Here is a 24941-nt window from a genome sequence, read left to right on the forward strand (position 1 = left end):
AGCGAAGGGCAGCCTGCCCCCCCAACAACTGGAGGTCCAGCCTCACCCTCTTTGCAGTCATGCCCATTCTCGTGGAGCCGGTAGCCATTTCTGCACCTGCACAGGTAGCTCCCGAAGGTGTTGACGCACTCATGCTGACACCCGCCGTTGTCCTTGGCACACTCGTCCTTATCTGGGGAGATCAATGAACTCTTCTAAGAGGAACCGCCAACTTGCAAATGTCCCTCAGGGCTCAGAATCCTACTTAAAAGTGGCCTCCTCTGGGAAGCCTCTCTGATTGCTCCCCTTCCCCCTCTGATTGTTCCCTCACTGGAGGAGTGAAGTGGGAAGCATCTTCACCTCAGGTTTCTTGGATATGTACTTGTTTAATTTCCAAGCACTTGGCCCTGGTATGTGTTGAATTCTCCAAGTACTTTATGTATGTTCTCTGCCCCGCTCCCTGCTCAAAACAAGGAGTTCCCTAAAGGACAGGCTAGTATTAATCACAATAGTAACAATAATAACAGTAATTCCCACTTACTGAGTATTTATTAGGGAACAGGCACAGCCCCAAGCACTCTATGCATTATCTAAGTTAATTCTCATCCAACCTTAGGAGGGAGCCGTCTATCCGCCAGTCTTTACAAGTAAGGAAACTGGCCAGGCATGGTGGCTCATGCCTGTAATCCCAGCACTTTGGGAGGCTGAGGCGGGTGGATCACCTGAGGTCGGGAGTTCGAGACCAGCCTGGCCAACATGGAGAAACCCTGTCTCTACTAAAAATACAAAAATTAGCCGGGCGTGGTGGCGCATGCCTGTAATCCCAGCTACTTGGGAGGCTGAGGCAGGAGAATTGCTTGAACCCAGGAGGCAGAGGTTGCGGTGAGCGGAGATCGCGCCAGTGCACTCCAGTCTGGGCAACGAGAGCAAAACTCCATCTCAAAAAACAAAACAAAACAAAAACAAGTACGGAAACCGACACTGAGAATGGCTAATGTGGTCAAGGTCACTCAGTGAGCAAGCATCCTCTGTGGCCTGGGCTCAAGTGCTGCGACTCCACCCCGCCCTCTGCACGTGGAGCAGCTGAGTGTTGGGGATGCACAGCAGAGGGCCAGCCCTACTGCACCACTTCTAGCTCTTGTGGCCATGGGCAGTTCCTGCCCTCTGTGCCTCAGTTGCCTCGCTTGTAAAATGGAGACAGTAATGGTATCCTCATTTCACAGGTTGTTGGGAGGGGTAAATTAATTAGAGCAGCATCCAGCCCACAGTGTTAGCTGTATAATTATTATGTGAGAACTCAAGTGCTGGCCCTTGTTAAACCTGTGGTCCTTGTATGCAGCCCTATCCGAAGCCAACTTGTTCCTGCATTTACCAAAGATCAGCCTCCCTCCCCTGCTTCCCTGCCATCACCAGAATGACTTTAGGGGTCAGCCCTGTCTTCCTCCCCTCTCTATATCCTCTTGTTCACCATGGTTAATGTCTCCTTGAACACTGTATTTCACCTGCTTATGTTATCAGCACAACTAAGAGCCCTTGTAAGACCCTTTGCTTTGGGAGGCTGAGGCAGGCGGATCATGAGATCAGGAGATTGAGACCATCCTGGCTAACACGGTGAAACCCTGTCTCTACTAAAACTACAAAATAATAATAATAATAATAATAATAATTAGCCAGGTGTGGTGGCGGGCACCTGTAGTCCCAGCTACTCGGGAGGCTGAGGCAGGAGAATGGCGTGAACCCAGGAGGCGGAGCTTGCAGTGAGCGGAGATTGCACCACTGCACTCCAGCCTGGGCGACACAGCAAGACTCTATCTCAAAAAAAAAAAAAAAAAAAAAAAAAAAGAATGCAGAAGAGAGGCCAGGCGTGGTGGCTCACATCTGTCATCCCAGCACTTTGGGAGGCCGAGGCAGGTGGATCACCTGAGGTCCGGAGTTCGAGACCAGCCTGACTGACATAAAGAAACCCCGTCTCTACTAAAAATACAAAGTTAGCTGGGCGTGGTGGCACATGCCTGTAATCCCAGCTACTCAGGAGGCTGAGGCAGGAGAATGGTTTGAAGCCAGGAGGCGGAGGTTGCGGTGAGCAGAGACTGCGCCATTGCACTCCAGCCTGGGCAACAAGAGCGACACTCTGTCTCCAAAAAAAAAAAAAAAAAAGGATGCAGAAGAGATGAAGCCGCCCAACACCCAGCACTGACCCACCTCTCTCCCTTCCTTCCTCCAAGTCCTTCTGCAGATGACTCACAGGTCCTCACCTCTGCTCTGACCCTCTCCCCTGTGCTCTGGTTTCCTATTGCAAATGTGGAGCTGCCCTGCCTGTGAGGCTCTGCTACATCCTCCTCTGAGGTGGCTCCTGCCCCCCGCCTGCTGCCCTGGTCCTCCAGCCTCCTGGCCCTCCCAGCTCTACACTGCCTGGCGTGGCTTGGTCAGATGACAAGTTTAGGCTTCCCCTGCTCAGGAACCTGCAAACAGTCCCCCTTCCTGTTTCATTGGGTCCCTACTCTTCAGCCCAGCGTTTAAGGTCCCTCGTGACCTGGCCTTCTCCAGCTTGGCCCATCTCATGCCCTTGGCTTCCCAGCATGGGTCAGGGCTCCATGCAGGCCCATCTCATCTCTGTCTATGTGCTCTGTTGAGACCTTAACCTGTGCTCACACTGCCTCCCCTACTGGGGACCCTGATTACTTTCTCTCTAATCATCCTATCTCCACCTCCATGTCTTCCATCCTTTAAAACCTGGCTTAGACCACCCCAAATCCTGCAAAAAGTCTTCACCCACTGCTCCAGGCAACCATGGGCTTCTCTTCTTCAAACATTAGCCCTTGTTGCACCAGCCCACCCCACAGTGCTCCAGGCTGGGACTTAGCAGGGTGTGTATTCCTGGCTCCCTAGCTGGCATGTAAGCTTGTCCAGGGTTGGGGTCACTTCCCTGGCAAAAGCTCTGAGCCTAGTAGTGTACTGTGCCCACAGCAGACACTCAGAACAAAAAACATGACTTGCTCAATGAGAGACTGCCAAAAAAAAACCCTATGGAGATGGAACTCTGGGTATCTATAAAATCAACAAATAATTGGGTCATTTCTATGCCAAGCATTAAGACTATAAAGATAACCAAAGTACAGTTCCTGCTTGCAAACAGTTCACCCTCTAATATGATGTGACATGCAGGACCTGCCACACAATTTGTAAGGCTCAGTGCAAGATCTGAACTTTGTTCAAACACTATTATGAATTTCTTTTTTTTTTTTTTGAGACGGAATCTTGCTCTGTCACCCAACCTCTGCCTCCCTGGCTCAAGCGATTCTCCTGCCTCAGCCTGCCGAGTAGCTGGGACTACACGTGCGCCAGTGCACCCAGCTTATTTTTTGCATTTTTAGTAGAGACGGGGTTTCACCATGTTGGGCAGGATGGTCTCAATCTCTTGACCTCGTGATCCATCCGCCTCGGCCTCCCAAAGTGCTGGAATTATAGGCATGAGCCACCACACTCGGCCATGAATTTCAAGATGATGACAACAGAACCTTAAACTATTGTGGGCCCTTCCGAGAACAGGCTCTGTGCTATTGCACAGGCCACAGGCCCATGGAGCTGGCCCTGGTGACAAGAGCCCTAATGGAAGGGAAGGAGATAGTGCTATGGGAACACTGGTGAGAGAACAATCAATGTGCTAAGAGGGTGCTATGGTTTGAATGGGTCCCCCAAAGTTCATGTGTTATAAACTTAATCCCCAATGCAACAGTGTTGAGAGATGAGGACTTTAAATGTGATTAGGTCATGAGAGCTCATTACTGCAGGAGTGGCATCCTGATAAAGGATGAGTTTGACCCCCTTGCCGCTCTTTGTCACCCATGTGGTACCTTTCACCTTGTTATGACACAGCAAGAAGGCATTTGCCAGATGTTCCCCCTTGATTTTGGACTTCCCAGCCTCCAGATTCATTAGCCAAATACATTTCTGTTCACTATAAATCACCTAGTCTGTGGTACTCCGTGATAGCAGCACAAAATGGACTAAGATAGAGGAATAAGATGAAGCCAGAGAATGTTACAGAAAGTGGCATTGTGAGTCTTCAGGTTGAAGTAGGAGTTTCCTAAGTAGGGAGGGAAGAAGGATATTCCAGGGAGAGGGAACGCCACAGGCAGAGGGTATGAAGACAGAATGGGATGGGGGTTTAGGAGTAGAAGGTGATGGCGTGGGGGAACAGTGGGGGGATTATTCGTGATCAGAGCACAGGGCACCTGCAGAGGGAATGTGGCTGGCAGAACAGGTGGGCCAAGGCAGTGTCCAGCACCAGATGCCACGCTAAGGAGAATGGGCTTTTTCTACAGCTGCTGTACTGGCCCTGAGGGTTCATGGCCTTCAGTTTGAGAAGTAAGGTCCAATGGGCTGCTGTAGTGGGTTTAGTAGTATCTTCCCAAAATTCTTGTTCATGTGTGATATGGTTTGGCTGTGTCCCTACCCAAATCTCATCTTGAATTGTAGCTCCCATAATTCCCACGTGTTGTGGGAGGAACCCGGTGGGAGAGAATTGAATCATGGAGGCGGTTTCCCCCATACTGTTCTTGTGGTGGTGAATAAGTCTCACGAGATCTGATGATTTTATAAGGGGTTTCCCCCTTCACTTGGCTCTCATTCTCTATTGTCTGCAGCCATGTAAGACGTGCCTTTGCCTTCTGCCATGATTGTGAGGCCTCCCCAGCCATGTGAAACTGTGAGTCCATTAAACCTCTTTTTCTTTTTTCTTTTTTTTTGCCCCAAGATGAAGTCTTGCTCTGTCACCCAGGCTGGAGTGCCGTGGTGCCATCTTGGCTCACTGCAACCTCCACCTCCTGTGTTCAAGCGATTATCCTGCTTCAGCCTCACGAGTAGCTGGGATTACAGGCACACACCACCATACCCGGCTAATTTTTTTTTTTTTTTTTTTTTTTTGTATTTTTAGTAGAGACAGGGTTTCACCATGTTGGCCAGGCTGGTCTAGAACTCCTGACCTCGTGATCTGCCCACCTCGGTCTCCCAAAGTGCTGGGATTACAGGCATGAGCCACCACACCCAGCCTAAACCTCTTTTTCTTTATCAATTACTCAGTCTCAGGTATGTTGTGAAAACAGACTAATACAATGTGGAAACTTAGAATGTGATCTTACTTGGAAATAGGGTCTCTGCAGAACTATTAGTTAAGAATCTTGAGATGAAATCATCTTGGATTTAGGATCAACCCTCAATCCAATGACTGGAGTCATTCTAGGAAAAGGAGCGGACACAGAGACCCAGAGAAGAAGGAAGGGCATGTGGAGATGGAGACGGACATCAGGATGACGTAGCTACAAGGCAAGGAATGCCGAGGACTGCTGGGAGCCACCACAGGCTAGGAAGAGGCAGAGAGGGATTCTGCCCTAGAACTTTCCGAGGCAGCATGGCCCTGCGAACACCTGGATTTTGGCATTCTGGCCCCCAGAACTGTAAGAATAAGATTCCGTTGTGTTAAACCAACCAGTTTGTGGTAATTTGTTATGGCAGCCCTAGGAAACTAACACAGCCACCAACAGATATATAAAAGCCCTGGATCCAGCACGGCCCCTCCAAGGCAGCCATACCTGGAGGGATGCAGGAGCAAGCAGAGAGAGAGAGAGGAGGGGGCCAGGGACCCCAGAGCCTGGAGTCTGCAAAGCCACCTCACTCGCACTGCATCAGCCTCACCTCTGAACTCGCATACCTGAGAAGAAGTGGGCCCTGAAGCCGCGCTTGGAGATGGTGTTGTCGGACTTGAACTCCACATGCATGTTGTTGCTCTGCGAGGTGATGACTTCGGGCGTCTCAGAACCGCAGAACTTGCCATGCAGCTTGGCGTCGGGGGACAGGCCGCTGCGCACCTCTACAAAGTCGTATTTACAGACCTGCAAGGGAGCATGATGGGGAGCTGCCCAGAGTCCCTGTCCCCACCCCAGACCCCCAGCACACTGCTGCACCTGCTTCCTGAGCGCCTCACCCTACGTGTGTGTGTGGGGGAGGGTCCCTTGACTCTTGCTACACCAGTTATTTGAATGAGTTCCAGAGGGCATAGGAGGACCCCTGGCTCTCCCACTGAGGCTCTGTGGGGGTGCCATCCCCCGGCACAAGAGCACAGGGCTCCCAAACCTGCATCCCCATAATTGTAGACTTGCTTTAATTTATTCTATATATTAGGCTTCCGCATGAAATTTTACTTGAAGAAAGGGCCCCACTGCTAGAAGGAGAAGAAAAATAAGAAGAGGAGGAGGGAAAAGCAAGAGGGAGAGGAGGAGGAAAAATCTGCAAACCACCAACAGAATCTGACTCCATTTTCAGGCAGGGAAACAAGCTCAGAGGGGGAAAGACATTTGTCTGAAGTCACATAGCTCGGCAGTGCTGGAGCTAGGACTAGAATTCATGTTCCCTGCTGTAGCAATGATTTTTCTCAAAAAGAACTTCACTGCTAAGGGGTCTTATCAATTGCTTTCAAGGATTATTTTTTTCTGCACAATATTCACTTTGGGGTGACACCCTCATGGGCACCATGGTCTCCATGCATTGGGGTCATCAGCATTGAGGTCTCCTTCCAGTACCCCGAAGGCCTGATCAGGTGAGAGCTACACCAGTACTGTTCTCAAGGTGAGACCCCCAGCTCAGCTGGGGTGGGGAGGGGAGTCTCAGGAATGGCTTGTGTGCCCCAGGGTGTCCCTCCAGCCTAAGGTGCAGACGTAGGCATGCCTGACTAGCACTCCAGCTGTAGGGTGCTACCTGGACCTCAGCTGACTTGATCATTCATGATCACTGCCCGAAAGAGGAAACAGGCTGTCTGTAGTGTCCTTGTCCCTAGCTGATCCTCACCCCCTTTATTCAACTCAGCTGCACACCAGCTCCCCAGATTCACAGCCCAGTCCTGACACCTCCCATCCCCAATATCTGCCTCTTCCACTCTTGTCCCGATTCTCCTTGGATGTATCAGCGACAAGAGGGCCAGAGGTGCTCTATCTGCAGAGGGCGTGCGGCTGAAACTGCTGGAGAAAACATTCCCCCAGATTCTGCTAGCGCACGTCCTAAGACTGTCCAAAGCTTCAGTTCCAACACAAGCCATCTCCCTCCCCTCCCAGCCCCTCACTGGTTTCCAGCTCTGAGTCACCCCTCAATACAGTCCCCAATCAATTAGAGCATGGAGACATACGTCATTGCCTTCCAGTTCAAACACTTCAAACTGAAGGGAGATCCGATACTGAGCGGGGGCCACCACCTGCCAGACACAGTTTTTGTTTGTGGGATACTCCTTCGGCCACCCAGGGCTGGTGATGGTTCCATTCAGCTTGGTAATGAAACCGCCACAGGCCACTGCACGGGGGAAACAGAAACAGGATTCATTTGGCTTTGGCTCCAGGTGACTATGATTTCCCACCAGGAGCAATAGAGCCCTGCTGTTCTGTAATAATAATTTTAAAATGTTAGACAATTCAGTGTCCGTTGTTCAAAACTAATGGTTTCAACTGAATATTTGAAGGAACAAAATTGGGGATAAATCTTTACTGCTTTTAAAAACAATGAATGCATTTGTGCTTTCCTTTCACCCAGTGGCAGAGCTGGGGGCTCCCTATGGCTTGGGCCAAAGGAGAATTAGAAATGTTTGCAGCAAGCTACTCACCATACCAAGCTTGCATGAACAAGCAGATTCATGCACGTGGACAAGGAAGACGGAACACAAGCCAGGTAGAAATAGGATGGATGAAAAGTGCTATCGGTTGAGTCACTGGAGTGCTCACGGTTTTTCTTTGCTTTTGTTTCCTACTTTAATAATCATGTCAATTTCACACAATCATAGAAGAAAATAAACCATGGCTTTGATTACAGTCTCTAGGGCAGATTCTATGTAATTTGGGCAGTTTTCTGACATTTGTGACAGCTGTCAGGCTGTTTTTCCTTCTAGGAAGTAGGTGGGTCTTCCACCATGTCTGCCCATTGCCCATCGTTCCTACACAGCCAGCTGGTTGCCCTATCTCTGCCCCACTTCCCCGAAGACTTGTCCCATATTCCCTCTCATTCCAGCTTGGCAGGTCCCACACCAACCTTCACACATCTTCTTATCGGCGGCCAGCTCGTAGCCAGGGTCACAGGCACACTTGTAGCTGCCCAGCGTGTTCATGCAGCGATGCTCGCACCCGCCATGATCTGGCCAGGAACATTCATCCACCTCTGGTGGGGAAGGAAGGAGACCCCGGTTACATTGTCATGAAGCCTCCTGGCTGTTCCCAACTCTTCCACATCCCAGTGTCACCAGCAAGTGTCCTCTAAGAAACAGGAGCCACTCCTGGTGACTGCCTCCCAAAGAGTGCCATGTCCACCTCTGAAAACCAGGCAGCAGCTACTGTGAAGGCAGGACACTGACAACACGAGCAGGAACACCTTGTTAGTTGGGGTGGGCTCTGCCAAGAGAAGGCCAGGCCTGGAGAAGTGAATTCTTTAAGGTGTTCGGTCATCGGCTATTTGAGACTTCAAAAAATCTCACAACATTCCATACCAAAGACTTCATCCATTTTAAAGCCATGGAATTGAGGACTTCCCCTGCCCCCATAAATATGCAACTTCTCAGAGATATTAAATAAAGGGTGAAGACAAAGAACATGTTGCTAGATGAAGATGTGTTAGTATTCTCTTAGAGACAGAATCTGTTATTTAGGAGTTTTAGAAATACTCTTAAGAGAGGTATGCACAGGGAGATATTCAAGGTTACAGAAAACACGGGCTCTTAGGTTAGCCAGTGCTCCCAGGAAAACCTGCTGGAAGAGGCCATAATGAGGCTGAGTTAGCAGGGGCGTTGGATGGGATTCAGCACCAAGTGCCTAGTGATGCATTTGGGGCGACTAAGTAACAGCATATAGCATGCCATCGGTGCTGTTCAGAGGGAGAACCTGGAAGTCATTAGAGACGCTCCCCAGACACATTAACCCACGTGCCACTGAAAAAAAGAAAAACCAAAACAAATATTAGAAATAAAAGGAAAAATATGATTACCTGTTGCCAGCTATGCTAGCCCTGAAAGAGAGCATGTGGGATGTGGCCTAGCAGACCTAGAGAGGAGTCTAGTGAAGGGACAACTAAACGTTGAGACATCTTTTTCAAAAAAGTTGAACGTAGGAAGAAGAAAGGATATGGGGAGAAGTGGGAAGGAGAGTTCTGGTCCACAGCACCGGGGAAGGTAGGAACACGGTAAGCATAAAGTTGTTGGCCAGGCACTGTGGCTTACGCCTGTAATCACAGCACTTTGGGAGGCCGAGGCGGGTGGATCACAAGGTCACAAGTTCGAGACCAGCCTGGGCAACATGGTGAAACTCCGTCTCTACTAAAAATACAAAATTAGCCTGGAGTGGTGGTGCATGCCTGTAATCCCAGCTACTCAGGAGGCTGAGGAAGGAGAACCACTTGAACCCGGGAGGCGGAGGTTGCAGTGAGCTGAGATCGTGCCACTGCACTCCAGCCTGGGCAATGGAGCAAGACTCTGTCTCAACAACAACAAAAATAGTTGTTCACCAAATCTTGAAATAACTCTTTACACATAAACTAAAAGAAATTAAGAACATCTATGAGTCGGTAAAGATCTGGAAAGTTACCCAGTCATGCCCTCTCAGGCAGGAATCCTTTCAATAACGTTCTGGAGAGATGGCTCTTCAGACCCTGCTTGAAAACTCCCAGAGACAGGACTCTCACTACTTTTCAAAGGTATTTATCGGGTCAAAAGTCTGACTCCTTACAACTTCCAATCCACTGGTCCTCGGAAAACACAAACCCTCCAATCATCCAGCTTCCCTCTACCCTGCCCTTTTCCAACTCAAGTATACCCCTTTCCTTCCAGTCGTCCTTGTCTGCGATGCACAGACTCCTCATCAACCTGGTTGCACTTCACTGGGTAAAGGAGGGTTTGTAAATATCCTATCATTTCACATAGTGGACAGTGAACTTGGGTAACTCTAATGGTGATGTACTCTTGGGCTCAATAAAAACTTACATAAATTAATTGCTTATTAGGGGAGATTGGGTTTGGAGAGACAATCTAGGCAGGGAGCTGAAGTTGCCCATCACCTCAAATAAATGTAAGTAATAAGTATGCTAAAATAGTAACAAGTGTGCAGTTACTTTTTTATCACCTTACCATATTGAAAATATTTTCTTAGACATTCGCTAAAAAGTACAGAAAGAAGAAAATAGTTGATAAAAAGTAGCGGAAAGAGTCCAGGCTTTAAAGTGAGTCAGACCTGGGGTGGATCCTCCAGCGGATCTTCCTCCAATAAATTGGGTGACTGCTTGTGATTTAGCCTCACTGAGCCTCCCTCCTGCTTTAAAGCGAGAATGATAATATTTACTTTTAGGGTTGTGACGACTGAAAACGATGCATGTGAAGTACCTGGCATACAGACCATCGACACACAGAAGCCATCATGATAGACAGCAGCAGAGTTGCTTTCAAATTTCCAGTGAGTAGAGAGACACAATGATGGGGCAGTGAAAAGATAAGGTTCCCTGGGCATACCTGGACCAGGTGGGAATGGAGCAGTGCAGGCCTGAGGAGGGAAGGGAGACAAGGCAAGAACAGAAAGAAGGAAAATGCTTCAAGGATGGGCCAGTGGAGGAAGATGGACGGGCAGGAGGGCAGCACAGCAGAACTCAAGACACTGGCTGGGGGACCTAGGGAGGAGGCAGAAGGAAACAGAGGAAAGAGCCCATTGGGAGAGACAGATAGACAAAGGACCAAGGCTGAGGTCTGCCGGAGACTCTGATACCAGAAGATGCTGTGGCTGTAGGCAGGACACATAGGCAAGAAAGAGGCGCACAGAGGAGCAAGTCTCTTGGCACCATCCTAGCCAAGTGAAGGGAGAGAGTCCAGTGGATGGACCTAGGGCGAAAGCAAAGAAAATACAATTCCTCCAGAGACTAGAAGGTAAGGTGCTTGGCTTTGGGAGGTAGATGAAAGGCATGCTTTTACACCTGAGCTCTCTCTAGCAAGAGCCGTGAGATGTTTGGCCAGTTACAGCCCTGCTTCAGCTTGGCTGGATGGCACAGAGGTGCATGGGGCCTCCCACTGTGGTAAAGCAGCACCTGCTCCAAGCCCACCGGCTCGTGCTTGCTCTGGGCTGCAGAGGCCAAGGCCAAGGCCAAGCCTCCCAGAAAAATCTGGGAGAGCGTGGCAGTAGAAGAGACTGGAAGCAGCGTTCAGCTTAGCATAGCAGGAGCTCTGGAGTCTTCTCATGGTCCAGGTGGAATTAGCGAAAGAAGGAAGTAGTTAGATGATGAGATGGCTCAGGCAGGATCCCAAAAATTGTTTCAGAGAAAGTTAAGAAAGGGAAGGCAGGGCATATTCTTAGGCTTTTGAAGAAATCCCTTGAGGGAAGCCAGTCCCCCTACCAAGCCCTTCATGGTGACCTATCAGCACTGGGATAGGGGGATGGAGGGATCGAGGTGGGAATCCTTTAATTCTTTATGTGGGGGGCATAGGACCAAAATGGCCCTGCCAACCCTTGAGTGCTGCTGCCTTCTCCCAAAGTAACCAGAATTGTAAGGTGCTCTGCTTGCTGCCAGCCAGTATGCTCTGAGAGGGGCTGCCATCTGGCACCAGAATCGGGTGCAGAGACCAACTGGCACCCTGGCCAGGATCAGGCGCCAGCTGGGCCCTGGGCAGAGCACCTGCCAATTGGCAACAAGGCAAGAGCTTCTTTGGCTTGCTCCAGCTCTTCTGCTGGGCCTTTGAGCTCCTCTTCCAGCTTTTTTCACTGGAGAAGTTCTGACACACGCACTAGGTACGTGGTGTTCACAGGGCATCTGACTGATGGCCTTGTTGGGAAAAGGCGGGGCTGGGGAAGCTGGCTGGGTACAGTCTCCTGACCTGCACTGTCTGATACTGCAGCCCCCAGCCACATGTGGCTACTGAGCACCTGAAATGCAGCTGGTCCAAGTGGAGATGTGCCATGAGCATAGAACACACGCTGGATTTCCAAGACTTAGTGTGAAAAACGTAAGATCTCTCACTAATATTGTGTATATTGATCACATATTAAAATGATATTATTTTGTACAATAAATAAAAATATCATTGAAATCAATGTCACTGGTTTCTCCTTTTTTGTAAGGCAGCTGCCAGCATATTCAAGGCCACCTACGTGGCTTCTGGTTGGGCCTCACATCCCATTTCTGTTGGACAGTATTGCACGAGGCTGTGGTCTCTCACCCACTCTTCTTCCAGAGAGTCTTGCAAGGGAGGCAGAGCAGGCAGCAGGATGCCCACTCCACCAACAGGGAAACTGAGCCCCATTCATTCATTGATCCGTTCTTTCATTGCTCACTAGGTATTTACTGAGCCTACTGTGTGCCAAGCACTGGGACCACAGTGAGGAGCAAAGCAGGTATAGGCCGGTCGTAGAAAGGAAAGCCGATCTGCAAGAGAGTGAATACCTAGTAGGGAACATGGGACCAGCGCCTCAGACTCCACTTGCCACGTCCAGAGCCCTTTTGCCTACACCCCTGTGGTATCAGGAAGGTAGAAAGGTGACCAGGGTCAGAATCGAATCACAAACACTGAGGAAAAATTCCACCCCCTTCACATTCCTTCCCTGTGGCTTTCAGGTCTCCTTAGTGGAAAGAGAGTGGATTGTGGAATCCTACAGATCCAGGCTCTAGTTCCAGCCCAGCCATGTTAGGAATTCAGCTTCCTCAACTGGAAAACGGGGGCAATAATAATTCCTACCAGGGGATTGTAATGAAGAAAAGTGAGATAACCTAGATCCTGGCACGTGGCCAGCATTCAGTAGACGTCCTTTCCCTGATTTAATAGGTCTAGATGAGGTTTCTATTAATCCTGATTCCTACTTTAAGATTCATGGTCAAGATCAATGTTGTATAATTCTTCTTTTCTAAATGTTCTTCTTTGCCGTTGTTTTAACCATAAAAAAGTCAAGCTGGGTCTGTGCACTAAGTCACTTTGGGTGGGTCTTAGTCCACACTTTGACAGGCATCTGAAAAGATGTTTGCAAATTGAAATGCCCTCCAAGTAGGACACTGGGTAACCTGGGCCCCGTCGCAGACTGAGTCTCACAGCCTCCACCAAGGTCCACACCCACACGGCAATGTCATTGCACATTTGCTGCTGATCTCCTTTACCACCTTGGGCACTTGAGGACAACCACTGTGTGCTTTCCTCGGCGTCTCCAGCCCCAGCACCAACACATAGACTGATGAATGTTGAATGCACACTAGATGAGGGGGAGGGAGAAGGTGGCGTCTTCTAACCAGCAAATGGAGCCAGCTATCATGGTTACTTGAGCAGGTCCAGGCACTTCCTCGGTCTCTTACAAACCAGTTTAGCATCAGAGAAATACCTTCCATTGCCCTGACTGGCATCTCCAGTAAGTTTTCCACAAAAAATTCAGGAGGTTCAGTTACATTTGACTTTCAGATAAACCATCAATCACTTCCCAGCGCAGTATGTGATAATTGGGACATATAATAAAAAAAAATCATTCTGTATCTAAAATTCAAATGTAACTGGACATCCTGTTTTGTTTTGTTTTGTTTTTTTAATTTCCTAAAGCTGACAAGCCTAATCTCCAGCTTTAGCTGGTACTCTCAAAACCGTGCATTGCTTATCACCAGCAGCATCAGCAGTGAGGTGTGGATGGTCAGTGGTTACCAGTCATCCCCCTGGAATGGAGCCCCAGCACCCAACTTACAAAACCCGGGGTGGAAGTCAGGGGAGGAGAAGGCCAAGAGGACTAGAATAAACAGAATTAGAATGACAACCTCATAATCATTCATGACATGTGGTAGGCAGAATAAGGCCTTCCAAAGCTGTCTACAGCTTGGCCTCTGCAACCTGTGAATCTGTTACCTTAATGTAAGATTCTGCAAGTGTGGTTAAATTAAGGATCTTAATTAGGTGAAAGAAGGACTCTGCAGGTGTGGTTAAATGAAGGATCTTGGAGATGAGGAGATTCTCCCGGATTATCTGGGTGGGCTCAATGTCAACACCAGGTCCGTGTAAGGGAAAGAGGTGGAAGGAAGTTAGGGTCAGAAGGAGGAGATGTGCTGACAGGAGCAGTGGTCTGTGATGCAGCAGAGAGAATGTGGCATGAGAATTACACACTGGCCATTACTGGCTTTGACCATGGAAGGGGACCATGAGCCAAGGAATTCAGGCAGCTCCTAGAAGCTGGAAAAGGCAAAGAAATAGATTCTCCCTTAGAACCTCAAGAAGGAATGCAGCCCTGCCATCCCCTTGATTTTATCCCAGTCTAACATGGGATAAACTTCTGACCTCCACAGCTGTAGGATAATAAGTGTGTGTTGTTTTAAGCCACCAAGCCTGTGGTAAATTGCTACAACAGGAATAGGAAACCAGTCCATCACAATAGCAAGAAGAGATTGTCGCATCGGTTTTTCCAGAAAGAATAACCACCTCAAAGATTCCTTCCCTAGCAAAGACAATGAACGGGACTAAACACTACACTGGGTGTATTGACTTGCACTATTCCATTTTCTCCTGATGACAACCTTGCAATCACCTGGCAGCATTGTCTCTCCAGGTAGAGAGACTGGAGCTTGTGCAACAGAAGCTGTGCAATTGGAGAAATCATGCAACTTGCTTGAGGCCACCCAGCCAGTGTCACTGCTGCCAAGTCAGACAGGGGCCACCCCAGGCTGGGAGACACCAGACATGTGCAGGCTGGGCCAGGGTGGGGTGGGGGCTGTGAATTTCCAGGCACCTCAACCAAGGCTGTCATATCTTCCCTGTGCAATCACAAGCTGACCTGCTTTCAAAATACACTTGCTATGGTCGGTCGGGCTTTTTTTTTTTTTTTGGCTTGAGAAAGAAGCAACTCAGTTTTGTCTCCAATCCTTCAGCGCCATCATGATTCTTCCTCTGCTGCTGTTTGGGTTTTGCTCTTCCCCAATGCCTCAAAATAGGAAAAAATAACAGCCCCACCCCTTGTTTGTCACTTCAGCTTTTAAGTGCCTCCACAGCCATCCTTTCTTTGGGGCTTCACAACAATTGCTTAGGTACAATGGGCAGACATCCTTCTTCCTATTTTACAGAGAGGAAAACTGAGGCTTCAGTAAGGACTAATGGCTGCCTGCTCTGGGTGACACTGCAGAAGTGGGTTGTTCTGACACCCAGGCTGTTCACATAGAACCTGGGAGAAGGTCTAAGATGGGGCAGAAGGGGAGAATGGGAGCAAGGGAGGGACTGGGATTTCTGTGCTGGCTCAGCCAGGAGTCCTAGGAGAGGAGGGAAGAGGAGAAAGCAGGCTCTGGGCAAGCACAAGTGGTAGGGGGGCTGGGGAAGTGGGGTCACTGATTAAGGGGCCACAGCAGCAGAGGACCGAATGTCTCTACTCAAGGGCTGCTGCTGTGCTCCTGGGTGCCCAGGCCCAAGGCAGTGGGGAGCAGCCATGCTTCCCTCTTAGGGTGTGGTCTTCAGGGCTTTCAGGGGCCTGATGGCAGAGAAGGAGAACCTGCCCATTCAAAGGAGGCTTGGAAGCTGGCTCTTCTGGCGCCAGGAAAGCTGTGCCTGCCTGCCATTCTGGGCCTGGTTCCATCAGGACCCTACAGAGCAGCAGGTCCCTAGGGCAACACGGAAATTTGTTCCCAGAGTGCCACCCCTTATTCTCCTCCCGACTCCCATCATGTGGGGGTAAGCATGTAGTCTAGGGGCACTGATGTTCCAGGAGCTGAACACCTGGGTTGCCTCTCTGGCCCACATCAAGGAATAGTGGCAATGTTGTAGAAAGAGTTTGAGCTTAGGAATTAGGCAGACTGAATTAGATCCCTGATCTGCCACTTAACTACCTGCGTGATCCTGAGAAGCCCTTCCCAGCCCTGATCCAAACCTAACTCACAGGGTTATTTAGGGAATTAAATGACATTATGTAAGTCAAGTACCTTACACAGTTCTTGGCACACAGTAGGTGATCAATTAATGATAGCTGCTATCCAAATATTTGCAGTTATTCCATGCTCAGTTTCACTACCGTGTAGTTTGGCCCTTGTAAACTTACTAGATCTAATTTCCAAGTATAGAACTTCCTATTGTGTGTAAGCCAAGGCTGAGCCTGCTCCTGATCAGTTGGGAACTCTGCTGGGGGCCCACACCCAGCTCTAAAATGTGTCGCTGCCTTTTCTCTGCAGGGAGCCTTGTTTGGTGGTAAGCTTCCATACGGTTTTGTGTGTCTTAGGCCGGGGGAGCAATATTTCTTCTTGTGCCTAAAAGTGGAAACAAACTGCTAATTCATACCCTTGAAAAAATTGGCCGCAAAGCCCGCTTTATTGATAGAGCCATCGGACACAAACTTCATCCACAGTCTGTTGGAGCTGGATTTCACATCCTCCGGCTTCTCATAGCCACAAAAGTGGCCGATCAGGGCACTCTCTTCCGTGGGGCCATCCCGGACTTCCAGGTAGTCATATGCACAGCTGTCGTGCCTTTCAATCTAAAAGAAGAAACAGAGGCAAGGTGGATGGCAGATGGTTCCGCTTTAAGGTTTTTGATTTAAGAAGAGAACCCAAATATCATTCTCAAAATCTAACCAAGAGGCCAAAGGACCCAAGTGTGTCCCAGGTCTCTCCATGCTGCTTCCTAGTTCACTCCTTACTTGCAGAAGTCAAGGGTGAATCAAGCTGAGAAGATTCTAAGAGGATAAACAGAGAAGAATAATTCTACCAAACTTCCCTGGATCCCATCCTGAATTTTCACTTAGATTATTATTTTCAATCTCTCTTACTGCCCTCAGAAAGATGGCGAACCCCATTTCAAAGCCTGCATAGATGTTGATGTCAGATGTCCGGGCACAATTCACCATGGGCTTGAGAATGGCCTCTTAGGTTCCTGTTTTTAGCCAAAAATGAAAACCCATCTTTACAGAGTGGAGGGTGTCTCGCAAAAGTGCCGTTTCCTTGGGAAGCCGGTCTGAGCAGCACTCACCTCAAAAGCTTGGAAGGTAAGTCCCACGTGAAACCCCTCCGAAACCGTAATCCTCCAGACACATTCCTTGGAAGGTCTGTAGTCATCCGGATAGTTGGGAGATTGAATCTGACCGGCATCTTTGTTAATTTCTCCCCCGCAGGTAGCTTTAGAAAGAGACATCAGGAGAGGAAGACGGGGACCCTGGTCAGATCTTAGGAAGGAAGGTTGGGGGAGGGAAACAGCGCTTGCCACCACTAGGTGGCTCCGCTCACCAACATTTTCATCTCCACTCCACAAACACCGTGCCTCCAGAAAGGCACGATTGCATTTGTCTTTAACTCGGAATTTTTTTCATATAAAGAAAAAACCACGTAAAGCAGTGGTTCTCTACCTTCGCTGTGCATCAAAATCGCCTGGGGGAGTTTGCAAACTGTGGAAGCTGGGGCTACACCCCCCAGAGGTTCTGATTCCAGTGGGTGTGGGGGAGCCCTGCGTAGCCGCGAAGTTCCCCAGGTGATTGAAGGTAGAGGGTACAGGATCGCTGGTAGGAAAGGACCCGTGCGCACAGACGTGCACACATGCGCACACATGCACATTACTTATTTTACAAAGACAAAACTTTGGCCTCTCTAAAATTGTAATAATTTAAGGCCAAAGGACCCTTGGTAATGTAAGGCCAAAGGACCTTTGATAATTTTCTGGTAGTTTCCCCTTTTTTTTTTTTTTTTTTTTTTTTTTTTTTTAGCAGAGGGTACGGTGGGGTGGGGAATGAGCCAGAGAAGCTCAAGACATAGAAGAAATAGAAGCACCATCGCCTGGTGGCAGCTGCCTAGAGCCCAGACCTATTGGTTCCCTCTACTCAGCCACCAGGGTAGCCTCAGAGGCCCTTCTAAGAAACGCAGTTGGAAATTCCTTGATGTTGCCCAAAGTCGTCTTTTCACAAAGGAAACAAACAGAGGCCCAGAGAGGTCAGATTCTTTGCTTAGGCTCACACAGCAATTCAGAGGCTGCTATCATTTCCACAGGGTTCTAGATTCCCCCAATACCATCCTGTATGGGGGAAGCCAACTCCTCAGCTGGCCTGGAATGAGGGTTGAATGGGATGGCGTCAGAAGGATGGCACTACTTCTGAAGTGGGCACAGCTGGCCTCTGCTTCCAGAATGTCGTGGGAGGGGCTGTGGAATCCTCTGCTTGCCCCCTGCGGTAGCTGCCCCCACCCCCGTGACTCTGGCCTGGAGTGTCTGGGCTGAGAGAGGGACAGTGGGCTGTCTGGGAAGGACAGAGCTTATGAGGGGCCACCGAGCAGCTGCTTTCACCACGCACAAACCTTCGTACACTGCAAAGAAGCCCTTGCCCAAGATGTTGCTGCTGCTGCGGAACTCCACCCAGAGCCGGCTGTCCGTGGAGACCAGGGGCTCCGGGATCTTCTCGCCGCAAAACCTGCCTGGAAAGTGGAAAAAGAAGCAGTTAGGAGCCCTGGGGACAGCAAGAAGGCACTGGCTTCAGGCTAGGAGGAAGCTGAGGTTCTTCACACGTGGTTTGAAGTGAGCAATAACCCTGGCTGGGACAACTTATCCTGTAGCACACACAGAATCAAAAGATGGGATTGGAAGAGTCACACAATAATGTGTGACTTAATTCTTTTTCAGGCTGACTTCAGGAGAATTCCAGATTCCCGTCAAAGTATCCAGAGAAGAACCCAGGCAGCCTCTCCCCTGCCGAGGGGTGTTGCTGAGGCTCTGAAGGTGAGGCGGGGGAAGAATGGTGAGAGAATAGCGCAGATTTCCTTTCCTGGTATTTCCTGTTGCATGTATACCCTTCCCTTTTGGGGGCATTAGACATTCTGCTTTCCTTGCCTTGGGAAGGGGTGCCAGGGAAAACACAGCAAAGAAATAAAACCATCTTGGCATTTACATTTTACAAGCCTAGTTGCAATAGCAAAGATTTGGAAGGATGCACCATATTTTCCCCCATCCTGGTAGCCATAGGAGGGTTCCTAGGATGGAGGAGTGACAGGACTAGCGGGAGAGCAGCAGGGAGCCCCTAAAAGGACCCATTCTCCATCTCACCTTGAGAAAGAGATCCCAGGTAGGTTTAAGAATCTAAGAGAAGCACAAAACTGTGCCCTCAGTCCTTGGGCAGAGTCCAGAGTGGCAGCAAGACCCTGGATTCCCCTGTTGTGCCCACCCCCCAAGGTCAGCATAGAAGTGTCTATGTGATTGTCCAGACATTTGGCCATGAGACAGGCATGCAGAGCTCTTCAGGCAAAGTGTGGCAGGATGGCAGCAACATGATTCCAGGCCCAAGAGGGGGACGGAAGTGACTTTCTCACAGCCGAGAGGATTAGGGGAGCCATATAATGTCTCCCAAGCTTCTAGGGGAATGTAGACCTGCACCATTCTGAACTGGCCTAGGGTTGATACAAGGAGGAAGCCCAGTAGCCTCTATCTGGACAAAGGACTCATTGGTTGGGGATGAGGACATCCCAGCAATGCCAGTCAGGGTGGCAGGATAGACGCCCCCTGCCACCACCATGCCTTGGCATAAACTATGCCCCCAACAAGGACATACAAATTGACCAAAACTGGAAAGGGGGATCATCATAGACAAACTTTTGTTATTGGGAAAAATAATAAATACATTTGTATTTCTTAGACACTTGGGTGCATGGTCTGAAATCTGGAGCCTCCACAGAGGCCTGGTCTTCCAAGTACCTGGTCATTCTTGGCCATCTAATCCCTACTGCCATGTCAGGATGGCAGCCCAGGGCGAGGTGGGAGATGGGTTCATCTTTACTGACTGGTTCAGAACACAGGCCAGCCACGGTCCATTTGGACTGGAAGACCATGGTTCTACCAAGCACCTATTGCATGAGTCACTCAGAGAATGTATTTAGCTTTGGGGGGCAACGGGGAATGGGAAGTGGCTGCTAATGAGTATGGGTCTTCTTCTGGAGCGACGAAAATATTCTTTTTTTTTTTTTTTTTTGAGACAGAGTCTTGCTCTGTCACCAGGCTGGAACACAATGGCGTGATCTCAGCTCACTGCAGCCTCCACCTCCCAGGTTCAAGGGATTCTCCTGCCTCACCCTCCCAAGTAGCTGGGACTACAAGCGCGTGCCACCACGCCCAGATAATTTTTTATATTTTTATTAGAGATGGGGTTTCACCATGTTAGCCAGGATGGTCTCATTCTCCTGACCTCATGATCTGCCCGCCTCAGCTTCCCAAAGTGCTGGGTTTACAGGCATGAGCCACCACGCCCGGCTGTGATGAAAATATTCTAAAATTGATTGTGGTGACACAACTCTGAGCATGCTAAAAACCATTGACTGGTATACTTTAAATGGTGAATTGTATGGTCCAGAAATTATATCTGAATTTTTTTTAAGTCCATTTCACAGATATGTCGTGGGTACTCTTACTGCCAGTGCTATGTTAGGCAGTGGACAAACCACTTGAGGCTATGAGCAGGTGAGGTTAGGGGAGGAGTAAAGGCCACTGTAGGCATCTCCTAAGGGCCAACTGTGTTGTACATGGTTTGGGGAAACATGGGGGTAAAGGCTGCTAATCTCCTCTGCTTCCTTCCAATTCTGACCACCTGTAGCCTTTTGGATTTGGGGAGATTAATATTAAGTGAGATGAGATGAAACTCCTGCCAAGAATTTGGCAAGAAAAAATCCATCAGAAGCCTCTAAATTTTCAGTAATGGTTTCTCTGGCACGGCCAATTAGTGTCAAGTGATTTTTGGAAAATGACAGGCAAGCCTGGGGAAGTACTGCTTACCAATGAGGACACAGAGCAATTAGACAGTGCCGGTTCACAAAAGGAATTCCTTCTTAGCCTAGCCCAAGTTTCAAATCCAAGTTTCTCCTTTTAAAACCCAGCTGTCACAGCCACTGAGGCTTGTTTCCAAAAGAGAAGGAGACTTTCACTGCCTCGTCTCCTAAGGACCTAAGCAGATGAGATGAACCACGCACCACCCAAGGGCCATTAGACAGCCTGTCTCTGCTGAGTACTCGACAGGAGGCAGGAATTGCAGCCTGAGGTATATTTTACTGCCTTGGCAAAACTAGACTTCGTAGAACAAATTACAAATTATTCCTAAGCACTCTCCCCAAATCACTTTGTCACTCCTAACTAGAATCCTCTACTTTGTCCCTTAACTGATGTCTCAGTGTTCTCATCTTCACCATACTGGTTCTAATAAAAGCCCTTTTTTATTGACTATGTCTATGCCAGACACTGTCCTAAGCACTTTACATGGATTATCTATTTCATCCCAATACTCTCTGAATTAGGTACTATTATTAATCCCATTTCACAGACGAGAAAACTGAGAGTCAGAGAATTTAAGTCTCAAAGCTATAAGTAAGAGCAGGATTTTAACCGGAGCAGTCTGAGACCTTCATCATCAGTATCACCTTTTTCATCATCACCACCACTACCATCAAAAAAAAAAAAAAAGAAAACCTTCACTGACTGAGGTACGGTTCTGAACATTGTACAATTTTGGATAGATAGACATCAAATCTACTCTCTAGTAATGTAGATGTCATCCCCATTTTCCAGTTTGGAAACAGACAAGCAGGAATGAAGATCAAAGCCTCAAACCATAAAGCAATTCTGTGGAAATGCCAGGCTTGGCTGTTTGACTGACTGCATCATTTCTGCTCATCTGGGAGGCTGCCCCTGGCTAGGGAGCCTGAGTAGCTGGGCCACACGACACTGATTGGCCAGCCTGGCCTTTCTGAACTTCCCTCTCCCTATTTCAGGGAAAGAGGGAAAAAGGGCTTTTGTGTGCATTGTGGTGATACAGAATGCCCAAAGACAGTTCTGCATACAAAAGTGCATTGTTAGAGTAATTCCTCTAGCAGAAATAAGGGAGAGAATCCAATTTACAGGACAGAATTTAAGATTACTGGATGAGCTCTCTCTGCAGCCAACTTCCTCCCCTCTTTAGGTGCAATATCATAAGTGACCCCCAAAACTGACAAACCAATTTGATATCTTTAACCAGCCATGAAATGTTCTCAATCGACTTTTCCCTTTAATCACTATGTGAAAACCTGGGTCTCGAAAAATAGCCTCCTTCCAAGGAGACTAAGCAGGCTGGAGAGAAACTGGACGAGAGAAAAGGTGTCAGATTCCTGCACTGAAATCCGGTTCCTGGATTTAGAGGAGGAGTTTAATAAGGATATCAAGAAGAGGAAATGCAGATGAGGACACTACAAGTGGGCTCCATGGGGAGTCATAAAGGGTTCATTCATAAAAAGTTATACGTCCATTATGCCTGGATTTTCACACACTGCCCTGGGAAAAAATGCGATGCACAGTTTTCAGAGCAAGATGCATACTTTCACAATCCGCCCTAATCCGCTCTCCCTCCTGCCAAAGGGGCATTGACCTGCCTCCTCCCAGCAGATTTCATGGCACTGACCCCTCCCAGGGACCAGCTCGGCCAACACAATGCACTTGTTCCAAACACAAAAGTTCACTAACAACTGCATTTGGAAACATCAGAGCAGGCCAAATAGTTGGCAAAGGAGAACTGCAAATTTAGAATGACGGTTACAGGCGCTGGCACTCTACACACACACACACACACGCACACACACACAGAGTAAAAGTGGGTAAAATATGAGCCAAAAAAAAACCTCAAAACGAAAAACAAAACAAAACAAAAACCATCACCACCACCAACAAACGGCAAAAGTCCCAATTCATTAATGAAATGTAGCCAGAAATACCAGGATCTATAATGAGAAAATCTTGTTTCAAGTTCAAGAAAAAGGAACTCCTGGAAATCTCTCTGCCTGTGCCCATTCTCAGGAACGTGCCTTGGCCCTCTCTGGGGAACTTCAGTAACAGACAGCTTCCTCCTCTTAAGCCTTTAAATCTATCCCATTCCTGGGAGGTGGGGGTAGAGAGTTGCCAGATTTAGCAAACAAAACTCAAGGAAGCCCAGTACATTTGAATTTCAGATAAACAACAAATAATGTATTTTATCTGGCACCCCTTGGGTTCAGCAGTCACCTCTCCCCTTCACCAGGACATCAGAATTCTGGTCTGATCTCAGCCACTAGCTGTGTGGCCTTTGAGTTAGTCCACATTTGGGGAGCTTGGTTTTCTCATAAAAGTGTGGGATTAAGTGACTGTAAGGTCTCTGCCAGATTGCGGGGTCTGTGATCCGATGTTCTCACGAAACTCCTCCCACATAGCTCTTTTTATTATTTCATTATAGAATGACACCTGAATGTGTTCTTACAAAAGACTCAAACAATGCAGAAGTATACAAAACAAAGTTTGAAGCTGCCCACCAACTCCGCGCTTCCTTCCTCAGAGGTAATCACCTTCAGCAGTTAGATGGGCATATTTGTGGTCCTTTCTACATTTGTGGTACTAGATTTGGGCACATGCCCTTTTATATAAAGGTAAATAGGATCATTCTCTGACCCAACTTGTGGGGATTCCAATTCACGGTCTCCCAGGAATCTGTATTCATAGAAATCTTCCCAGGAGGTTCTGATGTCCAGCCAGGTTTGGGAACCTCTGCTACTGGGAATCCAGCCCTCTGTCTTTTGCCACAAGCAAACAGTGCTACCTGTAAAGCCAGACCCTCCTTCTGGCTGCTAGACAGCGCCATGCCTGCTCGTGGTAGGCAGGAAACAGAAATCCAGGCAGGCATCCTCCGCCCTGCCACTGTGGGGCGGACTCCACTGGTCCTGCAGTAGACGCGCTCCTGTCCGTGCTTGGCCTGGGGATCACTTTCTTCGCTTGTCTACCTGGACAGCTGACTACCTGACTGACTTCTCCTAATGCTGGCAGTCTGGGACCCCTCAGTCATACGAAAGATTAATGTCTGCCAGGCTACCTTGAGTCCAGCCAACCCCTCTGTCCAGCCTCTTCTGACCTACCTCAGCCTTGGCTCCCCAGAATCTGGCATGAAGTCAGGGCTCGGTCTAGCAGTGACACGCCCCAGCTTAGCCCTCTCCCTTCTTTCCTATCTCCATCTCGGCCAACCATCCCATACCAGCTCACTCTCAGGCTCGTCAGTTGCAGCATAACAAGTTGGGCTTTCTGCTCACATGAATATGTGCCAGGGACAAAGTCCTCACTGAGCGCTTAGACTTGTCCAAGCCAGAGCCCACCCTACAGACCCCTCTACGAGTAAGGACAATACACTCTCAGCTGAGACCCTCCCATCTGGCTCCTGGTCACTTCTGCCTCTCTCACCAGCTCCACCACGGCTGCCATTCCTGGGCTGAGTGAGTCCCAGTGTCTACTCCCGAGACACTGGAGCCATTGGTCCTCTAGGCAAAGCTAACCCTCCCCTGTCATCCACGAGAGATGTAGGGAAAAGAAAGAGAGATCAGACTGTTACTGTGTCTATATAGAAGGGGAAGACATAAGAGATTCCATTTTGAAAAAAGACCTGTACTTTAAACAATTGCTTTGCTGAGATGTTGTTAATTTGTAGCTCTGCCCCAGCCACTTTGCCCCAGCCACTTTGACCCAACCTGGAGCTCACAAAAACATGTGTTGTATGAAATTGAGGTTTAAGGGATCTAGGGTTGTGCAGGACGTGCCTTGTTAACAAAATGTTTACAAGCAGTATACTTGGTAAAAGTCATCGCCATTCTCTAGTCTCAATAAACCAGGGGCACAGTGCACTGCAGATAGCCGCAGGGACCTCTCTCTGCCCTTGAAAGCTGGGTATTGTCCACGGTTTCTCCCCATGTGATAGTCTGAAATATGGCCTCATGGGATGAGAAAGACCTGATGGTCCCCCAGCCTGACACCCATAAAGGGTCTCTGCTGAGGTGGATTAGTAAAAGAGGAAAGCCTCTTGCAGTTGAGATAGAGGAAGGCCACTGTCCCCTGCCTGCCCCTGGGAACTGAATGTCTCGGTATAAAACCCGACTGTACATTTGTTCATTTCTGAGATGGGAGAAAAACTGCCCTATGGTGGGAGGCGAGACATGTTTGCAGCAATGCTGCCTTGTTATTCTTTACT

The 24941-nt window shown here is 48.7% G+C and overlaps 1 protein-coding gene across 3 annotated transcripts in view; it reads right to left on the minus strand.

Annotated features, from left to right (window-relative positions):
- Window positions 1-24941, minus strand: part of TLL2 (tolloid like 2) — a 153765-nt gene that overhangs the window by 14328 nt on the left and 114496 nt on the right. For all 3 annotated transcript variants that reach the window (XM_024253817.3, XM_054522710.2, XM_054522711.2), the window contains 7 exons: window positions 18253-18369; window positions 16943-17088; window positions 16256-16451; window positions 8047-8172; window positions 7157-7317; window positions 5690-5870; window positions 47-172 (listed from right to left, as the gene is read on the minus strand). In XM_024253817.3, the coding sequence (XP_024109585.3) occupies window positions 47-172; window positions 5690-5870; window positions 7157-7317; window positions 8047-8172; window positions 16256-16451; window positions 16943-17088; window positions 18253-18369 (1053 nt within the window). The remainder of the gene's footprint in view (window positions 1-46; window positions 173-5689; window positions 5871-7156; window positions 7318-8046; window positions 8173-16255; window positions 16452-16942; window positions 17089-18252; window positions 18370-24941) is intronic.

This window comes from Pongo abelii, chromosome 8, assembly GCF_028885655.2.
Source record: "Pongo abelii isolate AG06213 chromosome 8, NHGRI_mPonAbe1-v2.0_pri, whole genome shotgun sequence".
Lineage (NCBI taxonomy): Eukaryota > Metazoa > Chordata > Mammalia > Primates > Hominidae > Pongo > Pongo abelii.